Below are 24,431 nucleotides of genomic sequence, written 5' to 3'. Positions count from 1 at the left end.
GCTTTGGCTTGGCTGTGATGAGGGTTCCGTTTGTTTAGTATTCGGCGGCCACGTGGTTGTCGGTTAGTGGTTGTTGCGGTCATAGACCAGCAATTTTTCTCTTCGGCCGGTCAACGCAGTTTGGGCCAGATGCCATACGCTGAATGGCACGAGAGAATGTGCTCCTATCCGATGAGCAAAATGTCAGGAAAAATGGATATACTCCTAGCATTCGAATTAATTTAAAAATATACGATTTATTTTTTTATTTCTCAGAAATATGCTGGATGCAATTTTATTAACACAAATATACTGTGGATATTGCGGTGTCGATATTACGGTGTTGCACGGTAAATGCGTGAGACTGCTCAGTGTCGTGCGGGCCGTGCGGCTAGTCTGCGAGACCCGGTCTCACTCTCACGTGGCCAACTAGCAAGACCGAAAAGGATGTCACTCTTGTCGCTAATTAGTGATTAATTATGTTGAATCAATGGTCAGGATAATTAATCACTAATTATTATTAATTAATCACTAATCGTTCAATTTCCAAAACGGTCTTGCACGCTCATCACTTTCGCACAACGATTCAGCGATATCAACGTTATATTTGTATCAACAAAATTGCATCTAGGATATATCTAAGAAAAAATTGAAGAGTATAATTTTAAATTTTAATTCCCTTTATTCTCATTTAATTTCTATGGAATTAGAGGAGAAAAGAAAGTTCTACATGCTTAGAGGAATGACCGTTTGAAAGCGATGGTGGTACGGGAGCTAGCTGCTCAGAGCAGGTATAATAGCAGGTTATAAGCTAGCTGCAAACATATTTTAAAAAGATAAATGAGAAAAGTGCATAGCCAGCTGTAGCACGGACTCCAAGACGCGATGTGTGTATGGCAGGTGGGATTAGGTATTAATAGTGTAGTATGTAACTATTGTATAAATGAGCTATTAGATTGGCTATAGATGAATTGGAGCTAGTTAGCTAGTAGTTGGCTATACTATTAAACTTGCTCTCAAGCACATCGATTAAAGCAGTCTCTTCCTTTTGTTGATATAGGTAATTCCTATTTATAAATACATGTTAGTTTTGATTTTAGCCAATTAAATTTTGACTAGACAACGAAAATGAAAGTTTGTTCCATGGGCAAAATGTCAAGAAATGGAATAACGAGGAGGTAATATATGTTTATAATACTCGTCAGTTTTGATGTTAGTCTACTAATAAGTTTAAGTAACATAAAGTCAGATAAAGTTAGATTTGAAGTTATTAAGTACTTTAATAACATTTTTCAGTTGGGAGCTAGTCACCCTTTGTGTTAACAAAAAGAACTCAACAATAGATATTGTATCTATTTTAGTCAAACCGACAACATATTTGTGAACGGAGTCACATGTAGAAAGCTATTGGAGAATTTGTGACACAATTTGGAACAAGCTTGAGGAGCCATTATATGCATTATATTGTGAAGTTTCTCCCTGCATAATGCATTGCAAAAGCCACTGAACACATTCCTTCATTCACAATCACAAGGGGATCAAGGATTAGTTCTTGCAGATACAGTCATGTGCAGAGTTTGGCAGCCAACGAAGCAGAGAACAGCACATGCTTGCTGAGTTATGGAATAGCGGAACCATATGGCTGCTCCCTTTTTCTTTTTCAGAAAAAAGAAAAACTTTCTGATACATATCATCTATCACAGGCAAACTATTCGGTGGTTATGCCATTTTGAGATGCTCGATCAATTCATTCTGACAAATCAATGTATAGTGTAGTGGACAGTAACAAGAAGAAAGTTACAACGTTATCAAAACTCAGTCATCTGTGTGGTATTACAGTATCACACAACAATACAATAACACAACAGACTATTGTCGGTTCAACACAAAAATGTGAACTTACAAAAGATTTGAGGTCAGCCATGAACAACAATGTTACATATAATAGACTGATAACTAATCAAACAGTACCATACAGATCTGAGCCTGTTTGGTTGCCTACTTTAGGTGCCGAGTTTCTTGCAGTTCATCCATGAAATTGCGTTAAGCTTTGCAATTTTGCACTTTAGGTATCTTGTTTTGTTGCCTTGTTGGTATACATAATTCAGGGAAACTTATTAAGTAAATATAATATATCAAAGAATAACTAGAGCATAAAATGTGAAGACAATTTTCAGTTAACAACAAGAATGATATCCTCAAACTAGCAATGCCATCAACTCATCACGAATGTTTTGTAGATAAAAGAACAGATCAACTGTGCAGCATCACTGTAATGTTCCCTGCAGCCTATAGCCCTCTGCACACTACAGCATAGCATACAACACTTATCAGTGAATTCTAATGTATGTAATGTGCTTGTGCCAAAGGTACTGCAACAATGTTGTGCAACAATATGGACACACTTCTTTTTTTCAATTATAGCATCAGTAAATCAATATTATGCTGTTGTTAAGAGGAGTGGTAATAACATGAAAAAAGGGATTCAGAGCAATGTTGCATTATTGTCTCGTCATGTTTGAAAACAGCAGTATCCAATCATCTTAGTTTATAAAAGCAAAGCAAGAGGAAGCTAAAACTGGATATTTCCTCTACCTCTTTCCTTCTGTCATAGTTTTATCTTATTTTCCCTCTACACCAAGTACCTCTTTTCTATCCAACTCAAAACAAGAAGAAATATAACAAGTTATCCCGCCATACACTTCAACTTTATCATCTGCCAGCAGTCATACAATTGATCAGATACTGAGTCACTCCTAGGCCACAAAAGAATAGCATGCATCTTTCCAAATAGAAATTGCATAATAAAATACTGGACTAAACACAAATCAGATGGAGGCATCCATGATGCTGCATTTGTAATCTCCTATCGGTTTAACACCTGAAAGGATGTGATGTGAAGACCCAATAGATAACAGTATCACATTATAAAATTGTGGTAGAAGAGACTAAGAGAGTGGTATAAATCATTTTTACATCTAATCCACAAGTATTCTCTCCAGATAATTGTTAACAAAAGCTCAGTCCCAACTAGCCAAAATTACCGAAGAATAGTTCTATATGAACTTGCTACATGCAAAATTATATATAACAGTAATTGTGTAACAAATGAAACGAGTTCTCTTACAGAGGAACAATGGAGGGGACTGACAGCTTGAACGAGAACCCATAAATGATTTCAGATGTCATCTCTGATTGAAAATATCGCCACCTATACCCTTATAAGTACCAAAGAGTAAAACCAGGGCAGCAAATGCTGGCATTGGTTTCCTCTGAAGAATCAAAGAATACATAACAACAGCACCCCTGTTGAATGCTTGATGTACAACAACTTCAGCTATGTGATCTCCTCCTGATATGTGGGGAAGGAGGAACCCCCTCAAAGAAATCGTTCACAGCAATCTCAAGGTCCTCTGCTGAGTATTTGATGTACAACTCTGGGTGCTTCCCATTCTCAATATGATGTCGAAACCTGCCAAGGAATGACCGGTATGCCGGCACCAGCTTCTCTGAAATTGAGATCCTTAGCTCCTCCCTCAGCTGTGTGTCCGGCACACACCATCCTGATTGCACCCTATGCGCCTCCTCGAATGCGGCATTGAAGGACCTGAACCGCTCCCGCAGCGCTGACTTGGATATCCCTGACGAGAAGCCACCACTTACATGGAGCCCCTCGTCTCGCAAGCAATTCAAGATCTTCAACCATGCGCTGCGCTGGTAGTTCGTGGCTGCCATTGTGAATTTGCCCGTAAGCCGCTTCAAGTAATCATCACCAATCAGATTCCATAGATCCGGCGAATCCTTCACCTTGTGCACGATGTAGTACACATTGTTCATCAAGAACAAATGCGAGAGAGCCGTGTCCCTGTAGAGTGAGGCCTTGCCCTCGAGGTTGTGTTCCAGGACAACAATGATCCAGATGATATGAGCAGCAAGTGGCGTCTGGTTGTCAGGCTCGGGGAGGTCGAGCTCGGCCAAGGACGGCGCGAGCTCATTGCCCTCGGCGGCGAGGCGCGCGCTCGCCGATGGCCGCGACACGATCAGCTCGGAGAGCGTCACCTTGTAATCGGAGATGAGGCTGCTGTAGTTCATCACGTACCGGGTGAGCGGGTGCACGGTGCCGCCGGGCACCGCCGTCTTGGGCGGGTCACGGAGCACGGCGTTCTCGAACTCGGAGAGTATGCCGCGCACGGCGTCGGCGAGCCGCGACCGGATCTCGGCGGCCTGGACGTATATCGACTCGGCGACCTTGGAGGCGGCGAAGATGTCGGAGACGTCCGGGAGGAGGTCGGAGAGCGCGTCGTGGAGGTCGATGATCTTGAAGAGCTTCTCGGGGGAGCGGCGGCCGATGCTGATGGCCTCGGCGAAGCCGAACAGCTGCAGCGCGGCGCCCTTGACGGCCTCGGCGAAGGGGGTGTCGTGCGTGGCGGGGGCGGCGGCGGTGACGGTGATGTTCGAGATGGGGAGGTCGTGGAAGATGAGGAAGCAGAGGCGGCGCTCGCTGGCGAAGACGCCGCGGACGGCGGCGCGGGCCGCGCGGATCCAGCGGCGGATCTTGGCCTCGAGGGCCTTCCACTCGAGGCGCTGGACGTCGCCGATGCTAAGCCGCTCGACGCCGAGCCGGCGGAGGGAGGCGTCGACCGCCGGCTTGCGGACGGAGGCGTACACCTGCGCGCACTCGCGGCCGTACCCGGCCGCAGCCATGCGGGAGGCGATGGCGCGGAGGTCGGAGACGGCGTCGTCGGGGAGGAGGTCGATCTCGCGGATGCTGGGGAGCGAGCGGTAGCTGCTCCGCCGCCCAACCAACGACGACACGGAGTCATCCTCATCCACCACCTGGAGCTCAGCAGACGAGGCCGAGTTCGACCGGTCACTGGAGATGGAGAGCGAGCCGCCGAGGTCAGCGAGCGCCTCGATCTCAAGGTCGAGCGCGCGGGACGACAGCACATGCCTGAACTCATCCTCGAGCCGCGCCATCGCGACCTGCACGGCGGTCGCCGCGCCGCCACCACCCCCGGCCGAGACCGACGACGACCCGGACGACAGCCGGCGCGGGCTCCCGACGGCGGCCGGGGACGGCGGCGCGAGGCGGCGCAGGTCGTCGACGGCGCGGAGGAAGCGCTCGGCCTCGGCGCGGGCGCCGTCGAACAGCATCGGCTCGTCGGAGGCGGAGGTGGAGTCCCAGCGCATGACGACCCGCTCGGCCGCCTCCAGCTCCGCCGATCCGTCCATTGACTCGTCGTCGTCGTCGTGCCGTGCCCCCGCGCGACGCGAGCTGGGGCGCGCTTTGTACCGCGGCGGCGCGAATCCGGGGAGCCGCACGTGTGGGGCGCGCGGCCGCGCGTGGGTTGGCGCGATGGCGCACGGGGGGGAGGCGAGCTGGCGCCGCTCTGTGCAGCGCCCGGTCGCGCGAGACAGGTGAGCGAGGCGTCGCTGCTGCCCTTTTGTTTATGGCGTGTGGACTGCCGCCTTGTGGATGTGGAGTTCTTCTGCTTCTTTTTTGTTTGTTTGGACTCAGCGACGACCGGGCTGCCTTTGGGGGGAGAGAGAGATAGAGGGGCAAGAGGCAAGCCGCTTTCTTTGTACTCTCAAAGAAATTTATCCATTTTGCTGTCAATGTTATCTCTTTGTCTATGACCTAAAATTTTTCACCCTGTCACCTCAAATATTTGAATACCTGCATGAAGTATTAAATATAGATTAAAAATAACTAATTATATAGATTGCGACTAATTTGCGATACGAATCTTTTAAGCCCAATTGCTCCATGATTTGACAATGTGGTGTTACGGTAAACATTTACTAATGACGGATTAATTAGGCTTAATAAATTCATCTCGCGGTTTTACTGATGGATTGTGTAATTAGTTTTTTTAGTGCCCGAACACCCCATACTGTTATGAAACAATAGGGTGATCTCATCCATATAAAAGGATGGATCGCAACCAAAGGCAACCGCGCCTTCCTAGGCGCTCATTGGCAACGGACCAACCATCGCGTCTCCGTTTGCCACCCCTCCCCATCTATATATTGTACCGCATTGATCAATAAAGATTCCGCTCATTCATTTTCTACATTCTTGTGTGCAATTCTCTCTCTCACTCAATCCCTCTCGCTCAATCAATTCTATACACTTTCAACACGTTATCAGCACTTTCGCTCTCGCGAAGGAGATCGCGAAGTGAAAGAAGGAAATATCTCTTTTTGATCTACAGAAAAAGCGAACTCATTTTCTACATTCTTGTGTGCAATTCTCTCTCACTCAATCCCTCTCGCTTAATCAATTCTATACACTTTCAACACGTTATCAGCACTTTCGCTCTCGCGAAGGAGATCGCGGATGCCGTTCTCGGCATCCCTCGCCGTGATCACGCACGCCGTCTTTGCCATCTTCATCGACGATCGACGAGGAGGACGCACCGGGATCCCGTGGAGGCAGGGCTAGGGTTGGTGGCCGGCACCACTTCCCTCGCCGCCTTATGGCTGCCACTCCAATCGTGGCTGCCCCGCCGGTCCCTGTCGCGCCTACTCCTTCTCTTTCGCTCTCGCGAAGGAGATCGCGGATGCCGTTCTCGGCATCCCTCGCTGTGATCACGCACACCGTCTTTGCCATCTTCATCGACGATCGACGAGGAGGACGCGCCGGGATCCCGTGGAGGCAGGGCTAGGGTTGGTGGCCGGCACCACTACCCTCGCCGCCTTATGGCTGCCGCTCCGATCGTGGCTGCCCCGCCGGTCCCTGTCGCGCCTACTCCTTCTCCACCAATCGCTGCACCTTCTCCTCCAAGAACTGCCTCGATGAACGCCGGAGCACCTCCACCGCCACCACGCCGAAGTCGCTCCCCCACTCCCGAGCCGTAGGACCGGGACACTTGTCTGCACTCGTGTGCACCCGGGAAGAATTTCCTCACTTGTCTGCACATGTCTTTTCTGCACACTTTGTCCTCACTCGTGTGCACCCGGGAAGAATTTCCCGGTCGGTCACCGATCCCAAATTGCTCCAGGCCAAGCACGCTTAACCCTGGAGTTCTTTGGAGATTGGCTTCCGGAAAAGAAGTTGCAACTTGTTGATATGAGTATTCTATTAATCCTATTAAGCCCTAGGCCAGGATGTTACACTCCCCCACTCCCGAGCCGCCGGGCTACGGCCGGACCAGGACACTTGCCATGCGCAGGGGGGAACCGCCGCTCTTCCCTCCTTCTTCGTCGCGCCCACACGTCGGTGCCGCCACTGCGCGCCATCCCGTCCTCCGCGCCATGATTGCCGTTCCCCACGACTCTCCTAGCCGGACCCTAGCAAATGGGGTCATGGGGAACGGCATTCGGGTCCGGTTGGCCTCCGACTCTGATGAGGAGTAGGGGGGTGACGGCCTAACCCGACCGGCAAATCGCCGGTGGTCGGAGGGGCGGCTGCGGCGGGAGGCTGCGGAGGAGGCGGCGGGAAAGGCAGGAGGCGGCGGTAGAGGCGGAGGCGGCAGAGAGGCGGCGGCAGAAAGGCGGGGGAACGGCGGCGGAAACGGCGGCGGCGGCAGCAAAAACGGCGGCGATGGCGGCGAAATGGAGGAGGCGGCGGCGGCGCACAAGCCACGGGCGCGGTTAGGGTTCACCGTAACCGTGCCCGACCACCTCTCCCACTTGCTCTGGCCACATGGGCCGGCGACCACATATTGGGCCTGCCTAGCGCCCCCCGCCCCACTTGCACGCCGGCCCAGTGCCAAAAGGTAGTAGGCTGAATCCTATAGATTTCGGCGCACCACCCAATTTATCATTTAATTTTAGTTTTAATTACTAATTTAGCAGCAATTTCATTTTAGTCCCTTGTGTTTTATATAATTTAGTCGAAACAGTTCATCAGTTGTACAAGCAATTATGTAATGGTCCTATAGACCGCTGATGTTATGTGTTAATTAACATAGGTGTTTATTCAAATATCCTGTTTCACTAAATTTATTTGTTGTCTTAATAACATGCCTTTTGCATATTATTCAAAGACACGCTCTACTTCCTCGCTTTATTAATTTATAAAATTCTATAAATTTTGTACTTTGATTTAGCAAATTCTCTTAATTATGTACTATATGATTAATGGAGGATTTAATGCATGTTTAACTGTACATTTTGACTCGGATATTAATCACATGTAGATGGAGACCTATACTTTGGTCATTGCGACCATAACCTAGGCAACGAGTATCTCGCCCATCATTAAGTGGTCTACATTTTGAGATGATTATCCGATGGAGTCCTACAAATTGGCTATACTGGTCATAACCTAGGCAGCGAGCATCTCGCCCATCTCACAGAGGTCTACATCTCACGATGATTACCCACATGTGTTATTTTCTGAGCATATGTTTTGAAAAATGAGATTATTTGAAATTTGGTTGAACACAAGGTAGTGGAGTCCTAAACATTGGCTGCGGTATATTCACCAAAATATATTTGCCTGGAGACCATGTTCTAGGCAGCAAGTATAACTTGCCTACTATTAAGAGATCTACTCCACTATTTAATTACTTGGAGATTATCCACATTGTGCCACCTAATTTCGAATTCTAACTCAAATTGTCAGGTCTATAACCCACATCTTTTCGAAACATTATAGAATATGAAGTCTTACATTTCGCATTGAGATTACAACCACAATATCATGTTTTTATTAATTTACCTCAATAAATTAATAATGTTAATCATGATTATAGGGACATGGCAACTATAGAGTTCGACGAACTCGCCCTCGATGGGAGTAACTACCCAATTTGGGCTTCCGATATCAAAATAATTTTTTTTCTCTTCTCGTGGGATTTCAAATATAATTGAGGAACCCAATGATTGGGATCCACCAGTTGAGAACATAAAGCTATATATTGCCCTTTTCCTTCTGAGGCTCTACATCAATAAAGAACTCAAACATGAGTACATGTTGGAGACGAGCCCTCTCAACCTATGGAAAGCTCTAAAAGAGCGTTATGATCAGCAAAAGGAACTCATTTGGCTTGAGGCTAATTATGAGTAAATTCATTTACGCCTACAGGATTTTAAAAACCGTGGTAGAATACAATCATGTTGTTCATAACATTTGCTCCAAGTTGAAGTTTTGCGACAAAGAGCCAACAGAAGCAGAAAAGATAGAGAAAACTCTATCAACATGATACTGAACCAACAGTATCGCACTCAAAGGATTCAAGGGAAATTCCTCGAATAACCATAAGAATCTAACTAGAAAACGCAAATGCAACAACGGCGCAACAGGCATTGCAACAGGTATGGATCTGACTATCATGTCGCTAAAGATTGCCGCATCCCAACAACATATTGTTCTCTTGTATCAGAGATCCCTAAAGGAGAAAAAGTCTTCTGAGGAACTAAGATTTGAAGCTCACTTCAATCTTACAAAAGAAAGACCTGAGGTTGAAAGTTCTCACCAGGCTCCTATTGAACCAGAGAACAACCTCGTTCTTCTCCCAGAGGATACCGCTGCACTTTCTGCAATGGATGACATGCTCATCGAATACTACTCAACGGACTCACTTGGAGATTTACTGTAATCTCAGTGCGTCCCACTTAGAGATAAAGCTGCTTTAATCTCAGTGTGTTTGAGACAATATATTGATATCCTATAGTTTGTCAAAACAAATAATGGTTGTAATAAATAGATAAGTACAAACTCCCTTATATTATAAGGTTATATGACTTGCTAGTCATTAGAGTATGTACTTTTAACATATGTAAACGTCATACTATGTATTTGATGTTTTCATTATTGTATGTATGTATGTATATATTGTGGATAAAGAATTCTTCACTAAGTAATTCTTCTTTCACTATAGATGTCTAAGGATATCACTACGATTGGAGAGGAATTATGTCTTGTGGACAGTGGTACCACAAACTCTATACTTAGGGAGATCAAATACTTTCAACCTCTCAAAAAGAGAGAAGGCAAAATTTTGACTATCGCTGGGCGTAATACTGTGATAGTTGGCTCAGGACGAGCAATTATTACACTCCCAATGGGTACACAAATTACAATCAAGGATGCTTTATTGTATCCCAATTCAACCTGTACCCTACTAAGTTATAGAGATATCCGTCAAAATGGGTTCCACATTGAAACCCATATGGATAGTCGAGAAGAATTTCTTCTCTTAACCAAACAAAACAGATATGGCAAATGCATTTGCGAGAAAATTCCATCTCTCACATCGGGATTGTACTATACATACATTAAGCCCATTGCACATGTTGCGTATAAAGTAATTTTTCAAAATGTTGATGCATTCCACACTTGGCATGATTGACTTGGGCACCCCGGTATCGGGATGATGAGAAAAATTATTGGCAACTCTATTGGTCATCAATTGTTCACTGATAAATTTCTCAAATCCTCTGATTTCGTATGCACTGCATGTGCTACTGGGAAACTGATTTTGAGACCATCTTATCTCAAAATTAGAGCCAAATCACTTAAATTCCTTGAACGCATTCAAGGAGATATTTGTGGCCCTATTGTGCCAAGATCTGGACCGTTCAGATACTTTATGGTTTTGATTGACGCATCTACTAGATGGTATCATGTGTGTCTTCTATCGACACGATACCATGCCTTTACCAAATTAATGTCTCAAATTATAAGGCTGAAGGAAAATTACCCTGAACATAGGATTCAATCAATCCGTATGGACAATGCTGCCGAATTTACATCCCATGCTTTCGATGATTATTGTATGGCATTGGGAATTCAGGTTCAGCACTCTGTTCCATATGTCCACACACAAAATGGTTTGGCTGAATCATTGATCAAAAGAATTAAGCTTATTGCTCGACCATTATTGATGAATTGCAAATTACCTTCGTCGTGTTGGGGTCATGCAGTTCTGCACGCTGCTGACCTTGTCTAACTACGACCAACTGCATATCATGAAACTTCCCCAATGCAGTTAGTATATGGAAATCCTCCAAGTATTTCCCATCTGCGTAAGTTCGGTTGTGATGTATACATACCGATCTCACCACCACAGCATAACGCTATGGGCCCACACAGGAAAGTGGGGATCTATGTGGGATTCAAATCTCCGTCGATCATAAAGTATTTAGAACCCTTAACAGGTGATCTATTTACTGCCCGGTTCGCTGACTCTATCTTTGATGAGGAATATTTCCTAGCATTAGGGGGAGACTTCAAGTACCAGAAAGAACGCCAGGAAATTGATTGGGATGCCCAAGGTATTCCCGCCTCAGACCCACGTACTACTGAAACTGAACTTCAAGTTCAGAAAATTATACATTTGCAAAGACTTGCAAATAACCTGCCAGATGCATTTACCAATTATAAAGGTGTGACTAAATCTTTCATTCCCACTCAGAATGCGCCAGAAAGAGTGGAGGTACCAAATAAAACCACTCAACTTCCACTCACTAAAAAGAGAGGAAGAAGTATGGCTACTCAGCGAGAAACAATTGCTAATAAGCAAAGAAAGACGGTAAATGCAAACCAACCTTTAGTTGGTACACACCAAATTGATACTATATATCAAGCAGATCGTGATAGTCTACAACCTAGCTCGGTGGTGCACAATGCTGAGACTAGGAATTCGGAAGACCATAGACACATTGTTTCGGGAGATCATGATGAGTCTATAAGGGTTGATGAAATTGCCATCAACTACTCTGAAACTGGAGAATCTTTTGATAGAAGAGCTACAATTGTCGACATTAATTTTTCTGAATAAATTGCTGATTGCCTCCAAGTTGATCCAAAACCTAGGTCTATAAAAGAGTGCCAAAAGCGCTCTGACTGGAACAAATGGAAGGACGCAATTGACGCAGAATTAGCCTCGCTTTACAAAAGAGATGTATTCTCGGCTGTAATGCCTACTCCTCGTGGTATCTTTCCTGTGGGATACAAATGGGTTTTCGTCCGGAAACGGAATGAAAACAACGAGATGGTGAGATATAAAGCAAGGCTTGTAGCACAAGGTTTTACGCAAAAACATGGCGTTGATTTCAACGAAACTTACTCTCCAGTTATGAGTGGTATAACTTTCCGATATTTAATATCATTGGTAGTACAAAATCGTCTATTTATGCAGTTGATGGATGTAGTGACAGCATATCTTTATGGGTCACTTGATTCTGATATTTACATGAAGGTTCCTAACAGAATTGACATCCCGAATCAGAAGATAAATCGTAACATGTATTGTGTTAAGTTGCAGAAGTCACTTTATGGCTTAAAACAATCGGGCAGGATGTGGTACAACTGATTAAGTGAATTCCTTTCACTAAAGGGATACACCAAAAATGATGATTGTCCGTGCGTCTTTATCAAAAAGTCCCCCATAGGATTTTGTATTATCTCGGTATATGTCGTTGATCTCAACATCATTGGCAATACACAAGATATTAATGAAGCACGTCATCATTTAAAGACGGAATTTGAGATGAAGGATTTGGGTCAAACCAAATTTTGCTTAGGTCTACAACTTGAGCATTTACCTTCTAGAATCCTTGTGCACCAAGGTGCATATACCCAGAAAATTTTGGAGAAATTTAATATGGACAAGTCATATCCTTCCAAAACCCCTATGGTGGTTCGATCTCTAGATGTGGAGAAAGATCCATTTCGACCAAAGGAAGATGGTGAGGATGTGCTTGGACCTGATTTTCCATATCGTAGTGCTATTGGCGCACTTATGTACCTTGCAAATAGTACGAGGCTAGATATTGCTTTCTCGGTAAATCTATTAGCAAGATACAGCGCTGCTCCTACCAAACTCCATTGGACTGGAGTTAAGAATGTCTCTTGATATCTTAATGGTACAAGAGATCTTGGACTTTTCTTTAAAAAGAACCAGGATTCGACTTTAATTGGGTATACTGATGCTGGCTATTTATCTGATCCCCACAACGCCACATCACAAATAGGATTCGTATTTTTACAAGGTGGAACTGCTATTTCATGGAAGTCTTCTAAACAGACTCTGGTAGCCACTTCCATAAATCATTCTGAAATAACTGCATCATATGAGGCATCACGTGAATGTGTATGGCTTCGCAGAATGGTTAACCACATATTAACATCTTGTGGTATTGGTTCATTGGAATCACCTACCATTATCTATGAAGATAATGCCGCTTGTGTTGTTCAGATGGAAACAGGTTATATTAAGAGCAACATCACTAAGCATATTGCTCCTAAATTATTTTATCCTCATGAGCTTCAGCAACATGGAGAGATAAACATCTTGCAAACTAAGTCATGTGATTATCTTGCTGATTTATTCACAAAATCTCTACCATACTCCACATTCTTTAAATGTGTCGAAGGAATTGGTATGAGACGACTTAAAAATTTGCAGGATTCAGGGGGAGTACCTTCCTCTGGAAAATAACCTATTTTCGTCATATTATACTCTTTTTCCTTTGTATGAGTTTTACCCTTTAGGTTTTCTCATCCAAAGTTTTTAACGAGGTAATATCAACATAAGCTTATATGTCTTGTCATTTGGCTTTTCCTCACTGGGGTTTTTACTAAATGATAACTGTAGACATTATACTATTTTGGATCATACTATGAGCTTTACTCATAGATCTAAAATAGTCAATAATATATATCACGGTTCTCTCCTTATTTTTCCCACTGGGTTTTCGAGGAGTTTTACGTGATGTATTTAACTATAATTATTTCTAAGATTATCTTTACAGATATCTGGAACAGTGAAAGAGCAATGATTAAAGCTGGATTCGATCAAGGGGGAGTGTTATGAAACAGCAGGGTGATCTCATCTATATAAAAGGATGGATCGCAACCGAAGGCAACCGCGCCTTCCCTAGGCGCTCCTTGGCAACGGACCAACCATCGCGTCTCCGGTTGCCACCCTTTCCCCATCTATATATTGTACCGCATTGATCAATAAAGATTCCGCTCATTCATTCTCTACATTCTTGTGTGCAATTCTCTCTCACTCAATCCCTCTCGCTCAATCAATTCTATACACTTTCAACACATACGATATCATATATAATACCTAATGTGACACGCCAAAAATTTACACCCGTGATCTAAACACCCTATTTGCAATCTACTACTGTTCAAATCTAGATGAAGAAATGTTTTGGACTTATGATGATGTTCGTTATTCTAATGAAAATTAATGCGATGTTAATTAGATCATATAAAATAAGAAATCCATTAACGTGTAATTAATTGAGTTCCAATTATTACAAACTTTTAAAACTTAGATTTATTTGGTATTTAAAAAAACTTCTAAATAGAAAGTTTTCATAAGAAACAAATGTTTAGTAGTTTAAAAAACACTAACAAAAACGAAGGTAAAATCTGTATCTTAATAAAAACGAACCCCACATCCTGAGAATTTGGAGCGAATACAACAATTTTTAAATTCAAATGAAATTAGCTATTGTTAGTTACTAACGTCGTCAAACATTATTAATATGTCTCACATTGAAAGGACAGTGTAATGATAGCTGCCACGATAAGGCAGATCGACTAGTTAAGAGGTAAATATGCGAGTCTTCGGAGACGAGGTATACATGGATGGATGGTGGTTTTTTTTTCTGGGAATGAAGAAGAAAGAGAGGGAAACGAAAACTTGCATTATGAAGGAAACGAATGAATCGCATGAGAGAATAGATGACGAAGCTTGCATTGGAGGAGGTGTGCTCTCTAAAGACATGGTAGTGACTAGAAAGACTTGATCTGTTGGAAAAGGAGCAGTGGATAGGGTTACGAACAAGCACCAATCTTAAAGTAGTCAAGGATCAACTCGTAAGAATGAGGTGATTTGATTTCTTGACACCCTTGTAAACTCTTATAGCTTGCTAGGAGGATGTGTAAAGTGTGTATACATGTCTTATTTATATCGGTTCAGTTGTGTGTATACATGCTAAGTATAGAGGCAAAATTTGCTATAGGACATCAAAAGATTGCGACCTTTGTTGTGAGACACCCGAAGATCGTGTATTTGCTCGTGGTCACTGTAAAAAAGTGGTAATTAGCTGGTGGACACTGCTACCATTATTTTATTATTTCCGGTCGAAATGGAGAGAGAAAGAGTTGTGTAAGTACCAAATACCCCTGACCCCTGGACACTATTCTTTCCCTCTCTCTCTTTTCTTTTCTTTTCCCCTTCTTCTTCCTGGCAGTGGAGCAGAGGCGCGAAGGCCACGGCGGAGCTCACCGGCGGCGCAATGAGAAAGAGATGAGCAGAGAAAGAGAGGAAGAAGAAGAAGAAGAAGAAGAAAAGGAGAGATTGACAAGTGGGCCCATGGGCAAACTTGTCTTTAACCAAAGTTTCTCTCTCCGTTTTCACCGTAAATAATAAAGTAATACGGTCGGTGTCCGCCAGCTAATTACCACTTTTTTACAGAGTCCACGAACAAATACACGATCTTTGGGTGTCTCACAGCAAAACCACAATCTTTCGGCTTGCTAAGTATATATTCAACCCATTGTCTAAAACCGAACCGACTATTGAATGTTGATTATACTCCCTCCGTTTCAAAATGTTTGACACCGTTGATTTTTTAGTACGTGTTTGACCATTTGTCTTATTCAAAAAATTTAAGTAATTATTTATTCTTTTCATATCATTTGATTCATTGTTAAATATACTTTCATGTACACATATAGTTTTACATATTTCACAAATTTTTTTAATAAGACAAACGGTCAAACATGTGCTAAAAAGTCAACGGTGTCAAATATTTTGAAATGGAGGGAGTATGTTTTAGAGTGTAGCCTAGTAAGCTCAAGATTTTGGAGCCAAGAGGCAAGGGGTGATTTCTCACACCATCCCAAACAAACTAATAGTCCCCCCTCCCCTCCCCCCCAAAAAAAATCTTAAGTAGATAAATATGAATTCATAATTGAGTATGTCTAGGGTTTAGCGATCGAAAGCAGTGAAATCCTGAGGTTTCGATATGGGAAAAAAAAGTAGATTCCAAGTAAAATTTTGAATGGTTTTCAAGAATTCAAATTTAAAACAACATAACTCGACCAAGATTTGATCAAACTTTATCAAATCTTGTCGAAAGATGTCATACCACCACGATCGAAAAAACTAGCGTTCAATCGAAAAGGTGATCCCCGACTACGACACGCTGGTAGTGTCATGCCCACACGCCGGTAGGGCTTCAACCGATCGAGGGAAGGGGGGGGGGGGGGGGGGGGCAACGAGAGGTGGCGTCGGACGGGGGAGAAAGAGAGAGAGAGAGAGAGAGAGAGAGAGTCCGAGACGTCGTAGCCGCCTCTGATCCTGTGCTAATCAAGCAGGAGTACTCACCATCATCAGGCCACCCTCAAGTGCGTCCTGTCTGCCATCTCCCAGTGCGCGCGCCATGTACTCCAAACCTCACTGCACCACCAATCACCTGCACCGGCACCCCCGCATCCGCTCCAGCCAGCCAGCCAGCTGTTCAGTGTGCTAGTACTAGTACCACACACGGTTGCCAGCCGTCATGTGGCGGGGGGCGATGAACCCGCGGGATCGATGGCGATGCGGCAGTAGCGGCATAGTACTAGTTTATTCGGCGTTGTTGCGGTGATCGATGTGGGCGTGCGTGCGCCTCGGCTGTGTGGTACGTACACGGCCGGTGGCGGTGTGTCTCTCCAGCGGGGGGGAGAGAGCTGAGCGTGCGTGATCCATTCAGAGCCAGCCTTGAGGGATCCTGTCTCCTTCAATTTCCGAGCACTATCCTGCGCAGGAGGAGAGAACCTAGGCAAGCCTAACTATTGCACTGTATGGTACAGTAGCTATCATTTGTCGTTGCGGACGTGCAGGACCCAGGTTGGTTGTGAGGACCATATATGCATTTCTTTTTTTACTCTCAAGGACCATACGAAATCAAATACCCCCTCCGAGCTAAAAACAAAACAAAAAAAAACTAATCTCGTACTACATGAGGTTAGTTTTTTTTTAACGATAGGAGTCTATGTATTATAGTGCTGCTGGGTAATCTATTGCCCATGCGAAAATTATATAGGAAAGAAGGAATATTTGGGTATGGAGAGAGTGATACCCATTTTATCTATTTTACCTATATCCAATTTTAGTTTGTGTAAAACTCAGATCTAAAACTTTTAAATTTCATGTTCGACCTATAAAATCTTGTCAAATTCAGTTAAAATTTATAGAGATGATTTGTTTAATGGAGAAACAACTTTGTATAATTTTTTAAGCTATTTATACATGTGGGCCTCACATAAGGTTACCCACATATCCATTGGATAATAGTTTTTACTTTATCTTTATGTAATACTCCCTCCGTACCGTAGTATAGTAACTTGGAACCAGATGAGACATTTTATAGTACAGTGAATTTGGATAGGAGAGTGTTCAGATTCGTTATATTATGAAATGTTTTATCCGGTGGTTACTATATTATGGATGGAGGGAGTATATATGGGTATTGGGTAAGTTAATTTAGATTTGATATGGATAAAATTGGGTATTGGTATGGATTTGCCCATACCATCCCAGTAACAGCCCTATTTGCGAGTGGAGTAGTAATTCGAGTGGATTACCATTACTTTTGAATTTTGATTAGCTAGTTAGTATATATACTCCATTTAGTTGGGCTTTCTAGCAGCCGCGAACCCAGTGATGCTGTACATTATTATTGAGGACTGATCTTATCTCAGTGACCATTTGTTTAGTTAATTACATCTGGGGCAGAGCATGTGAGCTGACAAGTGACAACTCATCGTCCTGGAAACAAAGTGGATCTTCGAGCGGGGAAAAAAGAGAAGAAGGCCTTCGTTTGCTTATTGTCGCTGTGAAATTTGGTGAACTGGATACACTAATGTTGGTATACATTCTTAACTAAGATAGCTAAACTTAGTCTTTTCATACTTTTATGGCAAACAAAATAACAAACTAAACTTAGATAAAGTTAAACAAGAAAATTAAGTGTATAACACGTGGATCATGTGGCTAGAGTTAAACAAGTAGAGTTGTGGTATGAATCAAACACTATCTGCTAAAAGTGTGATTTGCATAAGATTAGGTATGATAAATTTAGTTGCTACCGGCTCTGCATTTGCTGAGACGGAGGCTTTGTTAAAGGTTGCCTCTTCATCGCTTCATGAGGCAGGAAATTGTTGCCGTTGATGTAATTGAGAAAATGGTAATACTAAAAGGCAAGCTATTAGCAGCAGCAGGAGCAAAGTGTATCTGATTGATTACGTCCATTCATTTCAGCTCCATTAAATACTCCGTACTGTATATGGTTATGACTGTATTGGACAGAGTTCAGAAACAGGGTGGCAGTTCAGAAATCTTCAGAGATGGCTTCCTTCTGACACCTGGCAATGCATGAACTGTGGCACTGCGCAATGATTACGTCGTGGTTATATTAAAACAGGGCGACCTAATCAACCAACTCGGTAAAATACTGTTATAAGGGAGTCAGTGACTAGGGCATGTATACTCGTTGCAACTTCAGCAAATTCTTCGCACGGTAAACGCCACGCACAAGGGCGCAAAACGTGGCGTCAATTCTGAACTTTCGTTAACCCCAAATAGTGAATACTGATGTGAAATTCGTTGTACGTTAATTGCACTTATGAGAGAGTGACATGGTTTTCACCCCCAGAAATCAGTGATAACAGCGACATGCAGCCACTTAATTATACCCGGAAAGAATATTAGCGAAGATTATTCTCCTCTTCAATATACACCACACAGCACATGTGGAAGACATGATGTTGATGCCTGCTTTTTCGTTGCTTGACACGAAGTATCTTTCAGTATCTTTCCCTGAAGAAAAATTCAGGTTATCGGCTGTGCTGTGTGGACGAATGCAACAGGGCAGATAGGATCGATGTACAGGCTGATGATCCATGTCGTTGCATGCGTGATGGGCAACTCAATGTCAAACAAACGCACGCACGCACGCAAGCAATTTCATTCTGTTCATCAGGGCATAGACTGATAGACGCATGCAGCACGACACCAATCATTCAGCCTACCAGCTCTGCTGCAGTCTAGAAATGCTTGAAATTTTCAGCCATTTTGACTTTGGATGCAATGCAGTACTGCTGTTTCTGGATTATTATGCTTGTGAAGTTGCATGCATTCACATCAACTCATCAAGAACTATATTGTTTCCTTGCAAATTTCATTTTTCAGAATGAAGGACCATTCGCATAATTTATTACAGGAGCTATCAACTCATGGCCTCATTATCTAAAAAAAAATAAATCAACTCATGAACTGTGTAGCTGGCATTTCGGCCCCTCCTGACCACACTTTTTTTTTACTTCGATCATTATCTGACATGTACATCACTCTAGATCTCTTTGTTAAAGCAACCAATTGCTAAGAAGTTCGTGCAATTCTAGAAAATCAGATCAGGCAAGGATCATCAAAATTACTTTATTGAATTATTGTACATGATTGTATCAGCTACATGACTTGCAATGTGAATACAAATTCGATGATTCTTCAGAACATACGCCTAATCAATTATTATTCAGGTAAGCTTATTGGTGAACAATTTGACAAGTGGGGCATCCAAAGCGTGGATAGCGAGCTCGGCTGCATCCACTACAATTTTTTGTTATTTTTTTCGGGAGCGAAAACCGACTACAAATTGTAATTTAGTTATGCTTTCAGCTGTTTGAAATGCAACATGATACATGATGTGTTATGGCAGCCCATCACACCAAAAAGTTGCAAATCTCTAGACTGCACGAGCAAGCATTAAACAAACTGCGTTGATGTCCTATTATAGTGCTTACAATATAACCCCCATTTGGTATCTAACATTTCACTTGCACTACTAAAATGAAGGATAAGTTGTCACACAAGTTGCATGTAGGTTTAGGTAGCTCATGGACAGGTATTTATCTGGAAGATAATTAAGAGTAGTGATTTGACTTTTGCAACGATTCATGTTTTAATACTGAGCATACACCACACATGCCACTTTGTTAAACGGCATAGGAGAATCTTCTTCATCGGATTTGTATTGTGTTCAAATCTCATGCCACTGTTGCACTGATAATAGAGACATGATAGTTGTAAACAGAGTACCCTAGTATGCAACTAGTACGCATTATCTTGATCTTGATTACTGACCGAACAGTTCAGCTTGAAAAGTTTCACCCTCTAAGGTCCATTTGAATCGCGGGACTAAGAAAACAGAGGAATAGAAAAAAACACATGATTCTAACAGAATGCAAGTGCAAAACATAGAATTGCAAAATATAGGAATGATCGTTTGATTAGATCACAGAAAAAACGCAGGAATCGGATGAGAGAAATGAACTCAAAGATAATTTTTCAAAAGGTTAGAGCTATTGCTATGTTTACTCTAAAATATATATGCAATGAGCCATTTTATAGGAATTTTATAGGATTTGGAAAACTTCAAATGACCACATAGGAAAAATTTCTATAGGATTTGAATCTTATGAAATTCCTACATAAAATCCTTTGATTCAAAGGGCCCTAAAGATTGAAATGATATAATTTTGCTACCATAGTATTCATTTTTCATATAACATAGAGGAAATGGAAAATCGGTACAAGAAACTCCCTCCATTTCACATTATAAGATATTTTAGTCTCTTCATCTCTTATCTAGATTCACTAACATTCATATGAATTTAGACATATATATAAGATATATACATGGATCAATATATAAATCTATTCAAAACCCAAAACAATGTATAGTGTGAAATGGAGAAAGTATATCTTATGGCTTTTGTTCTTCAGGGAAGTCATTTCATTTTGAATATCTATTTTTTTTCTCTTTAATTTGGGAGAAATTTTATAGTTCTTCAGAAAGTATCTCAAGGTACCAAAATATTTTAGTACTTTGAGGTATTTAATATCTATAGGTACTAAATTTTACATAAAGAAATATGGTAGATCCGGCCAGGTACCTTTTTAAGTATGGTAAAATTACCTTTTTTTTTTAAGTCCCTCCTTCTCTGTTTGATTGTGAAAGGGAAGTACTGACAGAACTATCTACTATTTCATGAGATAAGTGATAAGATAAGGTAGTGATATCACTTGATCTTTCAAACATCTTAAGAGTTAAAGAACCAATGAGCCATGTATGTCCATTATTATTACCCAGTGGGTTGCTATCAGCACTTAGTTTGCAGTTCTCTTCCTGTAGTTTTCATTTCGTCAGACAAAGCAACTTAAACCTTTTTTTTTTTTTTTGCAAAGTTGCAGGATGGCCCCACAACCTAAATTTTTTTGCCGAAAGGATTCTTATTGACATTGTTCTTTTACTTAAGTTCTCGAAAATGAAAAAAGGTACGGATTCTTATTGACATTGTTCTTTTACTTAAGTTCTCAAAAAAAAAAATGAAAAGGTACGGATTCTCATTCCAAATGCTTGATCCGAAGCATGAATTGCTTCCTATCTGAAGATTTTCATCAGGAGCATCTCCACCTTCTGCTTGCTGCAAGCTATCCCATGACCATGCATATATAGGATTAAGCATTATTGTTTCCTTCAGAGAACAACAATTATTGTTTCCTTCATAGAACTGACTACACTGGTAGAGAAACCATCTTTGGTCGGTCGACCTAAATCCACAATAGTCTCGGTTAATAAGAGGAAGATCTTTAGTCCCGGTTGTTGTCACTAACCGGGACTAAAAATTATGTTTAGTCTCGGTTGGTAACTCTAACCGGGACTAAAGTTCATTTTTAGTCCCGGTTGATTCCATGTTAGGCCGTGTCAGGGCCCTAGGATCTTTAGTCCCGGTTAGTAACACCAACCGGGAATAAAAATTAAAACACACTATATAATCCCTAGTACCGATCCTCTTTTCCCGTCCACACAACAAACTCCTCCCTCTATCTCTTTTTTTTCCTCTCTAACTTCTTATCTCTTTCCTTATCTCTAACTCCCCTCCTCTCCTTCTGTTTTTCCTTCACCCACAGTGCAGTAGCGTGCAGGCGGCCGGCGCCACGGCGGCGGCAGCGGGTGGCCGGCGCGGAGGGGAGCAGGGGAGGCGGCAGTGGCCGCTGGCCGGATTTTTTTTCTTTTTTTTTAGATGTGAATCTGTGATGTATTTTTGTGTGAGATGTGAATCTGTGATGAATTTTTTAGAACCCTGTGATGTAATTTTTATAAGAGTTTGTGATGTATTTGGAGATGATTTGTTTGAGGATTTGAGGATTTGGAGATGTTCTGTGATATGTGATGATTTAGATATGAGAGGGGATGGTGTGAAATCAATATTCAATATTAAAAACAGAAAAAAAAAGAAAAAATATCTTTAGTCCGGGTTGATGCATTTTTTAGTCCCGGTTATTTGAACCGGGACTAAAGATAACGATCTTTAGTCCCGGATTCGTAGTCCCGGTTGGAAAACCGGGACTACAGGGGGGTTACGAACCGGGACTAAAAAACACTTCTCCACCAGTGCTAGAACAGAAGATATTTCCTTCAGAGAAAGCTTGAGAGTTGGGATATTACCTGCATAGAACTGCTACTGCATTTGCAGATAAAATTTTGTTCCTTCCACGAGACCATGACCATGCATATATAGGATTAAGGAACTATATGTTTGGTTAATTGGTTATATATACAAGTATTGAATCAGTTTACAAGCAAAGGATTCAGAAGAAGTGGAGGTTGGATCATCATCTGTTTGTCCCCCCAAATATGCATCAACGAGAAAATTCTGTGCTGTGAAATGCGCATGCAGATCTACGTATACGAAGCCTCTGTCTAAATCCCCCCAAAAAAAAGAAAAATTCTCTGCCTCGATCGACGGCCGGCTAGCCTCGCCGGCGTCGTCTCTTCGTCGTCACTCCGCCTGCGACTTGCCTCTGAACGGCTTGAGGATCTGGAACGAGCAGAGCAGGCTGGCGTCCACGTTCATCAGCGCGCCGGCGTTGTTGAACTCGCCGCAGTAGTTCGGCGCCGAGAATATGGTCACCAGCTGCCTGTCCGCGAAGAACTCGTAGCCGTCCTCCACCACCTGTTCGTCCATTTGCCCCCAAGAACGCAAGAAGAGCTTCAAGGTTGAGACGATTATGCAAAATCGCAACGCACGGGAGGAGGAGGTGGCGATGGCGATGGCGGCTTGCCTGGTGAGCGCGGCAGATGAGGTCGAGGTCGTGCTTGTTGAGGAACTCGGTGACCTTGTCGGCGCCGAAGGTGAAGGAGACGCCGCGGTCGTTCTCGCCCCAGCCGGAGCTCTCGCGGTCGGGGTCGGACCAGAGGAGGTCGCAGAGGAGGCCCTGGTCGGGGACGTCGACGGGTCGGGCGATCTCCCTGATCCGGTCGAGGCTGTCGAGGTCCGGCGAGAGGCCGCCGTGCATGCAGAGGATCTTGTCGTCGATGACGGCGGCGACGGGGAGGCAGTTGAAGCAGTCGGTGAAGAGCTTCCAGAGGCGGACGCTGAACCGGCGCTTGCACTCGTCGTAGAACCCGTAGATTCGGTTGATCGACGCGCACTCGTGGTTGCCTCGCAGCAGGAAGAAGTTGTCCGGGTACTTGATCTTGTATGCCAGCAGGAGGCAGATCGTCTCGATGCTCTGCTTCCCGCGGTCCACGTAGTCGCCGAGGAACAGGTAGTTCGCCGTCGGCGGCAGCCCGCCGAACTCGAACAGCCGGAGCAGGTCGGAGAATTGGCCGTGGATGTCGCCTGCGTATGCAATGCAGAATATAATTTGTTACGGATCGATGAAAGAATTCAAGAAACGGAAACAATGGCGTGCTAGATCATCACCGCACACGTTGATGGGGGCCTCGAGCTCGAGGAGGTTGGGCTGGGAGAGGAAGATGTCCTTGCCGGTGACGCAGAGCTGCCGGATCTCCGCCTCGCTGAGCTGCACCTTCTTCGCCGACGACGACGGCTTGACCTTCTTCCCGTCGAGCAGCCGCCGTATCAGCTCGTCCACCGCGTTCCCGTCCATCATACCTCGATCTCCGCCGCGGGCGGGCGGGCGAAACCGATCAGCGCCGGCGACGACGAGGCAGGCGGTGACCGGACCGGCCGGAGGAGGAGGAAGGGGGAGAGAGAGGAAAGAAAGCTCGTGCGTCCATTGCCATGGTCTTGGCTTTATGCATGTGCCCTACAATGCTTGGCTCGCAGGCGACTTTGCCAATTTAGGAGGAGTGGCAAATCGGGGGATCGAGCAGAAGCGATGAAACGAAGACGACGACGAAGCTGCTCGCTCGATCGCATGCACGGTGGGAATGCACACGCTTTGCTTTGCTTCGCATGACCAAACTCTTCTGATCGAGCAGTGAATTTCGTAGCCAAAAAATATGCTCGCTGTTCGCAGCGCGCAGTGCCGCGCAGGCAGGCCACGAAAATTGAGGGGCCCCGAATACGGCGCGAATACACATCGTGGCATGCTGCTGGGCTGACGTGAAGATTATCATCTGAATAAGTTCACCAGAGGTCCCTCAATTTAACAGATTTTTTGATGTCCCTTAACTAT

General features: G+C 43.7%; 2 protein-coding genes across 3 annotated transcripts; both read right to left on the bottom strand.

The window, feature by feature from the left end:
• Positions 1-3,037: 3,037 nt before the first annotated feature.
• LOC127782173 (exocyst complex component EXO70B1-like) lies at positions 3,038-5,487 on the bottom strand. The gene has a single exon (XM_052309248.1). The coding sequence runs from the start codon at positions 5,209-5,211 to the stop codon at positions 3,313-3,315; it is 1,899 nt and encodes a 632-aa protein (XP_052165208.1). The 5' UTR covers positions 5,212-5,487; the 3' UTR covers positions 3,038-3,312.
• A 17,055-nt stretch (positions 5,488-22,542) lies between these two features.
• On the bottom strand, positions 22,543-24,108 carry LOC127782571 (serine/threonine-protein phosphatase PP1-like). Of its 2 annotated transcripts, XM_052309832.1 has the most exons (3): positions 23,714-24,104; positions 23,070-23,629; positions 22,543-22,960 (listed from the first exon to the last, which is right to left on the bottom strand). In XM_052309832.1, exons 1-3 carry the CDS (start codon positions 23,901-23,903, stop codon positions 22,787-22,789), a joined length of 924 nt encoding a protein of 307 aa, XP_052165792.1. In that variant the 5' UTR covers positions 23,904-24,104; the 3' UTR covers positions 22,543-22,786. The 2 variants fall into 2 exon arrangements, with proteins under 2 accessions (XP_052165792.1, XP_052165791.1); XM_052309831.1 differs by having other exon boundaries at positions 22,543-23,629; positions 23,714-24,108.
• Positions 24,109-24,431: the final 323 nt, after the last annotated feature.

The sequence above is a fragment of the Oryza glaberrima genome, chromosome 8 (assembly GCF_000147395.1).
Source record: "Oryza glaberrima chromosome 8, OglaRS2, whole genome shotgun sequence".
Taxonomy (NCBI): domain Eukaryota; kingdom Viridiplantae; phylum Streptophyta; class Magnoliopsida; order Poales; family Poaceae; genus Oryza; species Oryza glaberrima.
The sequence above is the reverse complement of the archived record's forward strand: the minus strand, read 5'-3'. Positions and strand labels throughout refer to the sequence as shown.

Excerpts from the sequence above, each read along its gene's own strand:
- LOC127782173 (XM_052309248.1), bottom strand. The coding sequence starts at position 5,211 with ATGGACGGATCGGCGGAGCTGGAGGCGGCCGAGCGGGTCGTCATGCGC.
- LOC127782571 (XM_052309831.1), bottom strand. The coding sequence starts at position 23,903 with ATGATGGACGGGAACGCGGTGGACGAGCTGATACGGCGGCTGCTCGAC. Across the intron at positions 23,630-23,713 it reads GGCCCCCATCAACGTGTGCG|GCGACATCCACGGCCAATTC; the intron begins GTGATGATCTAG and ends TTGCATACGCAG.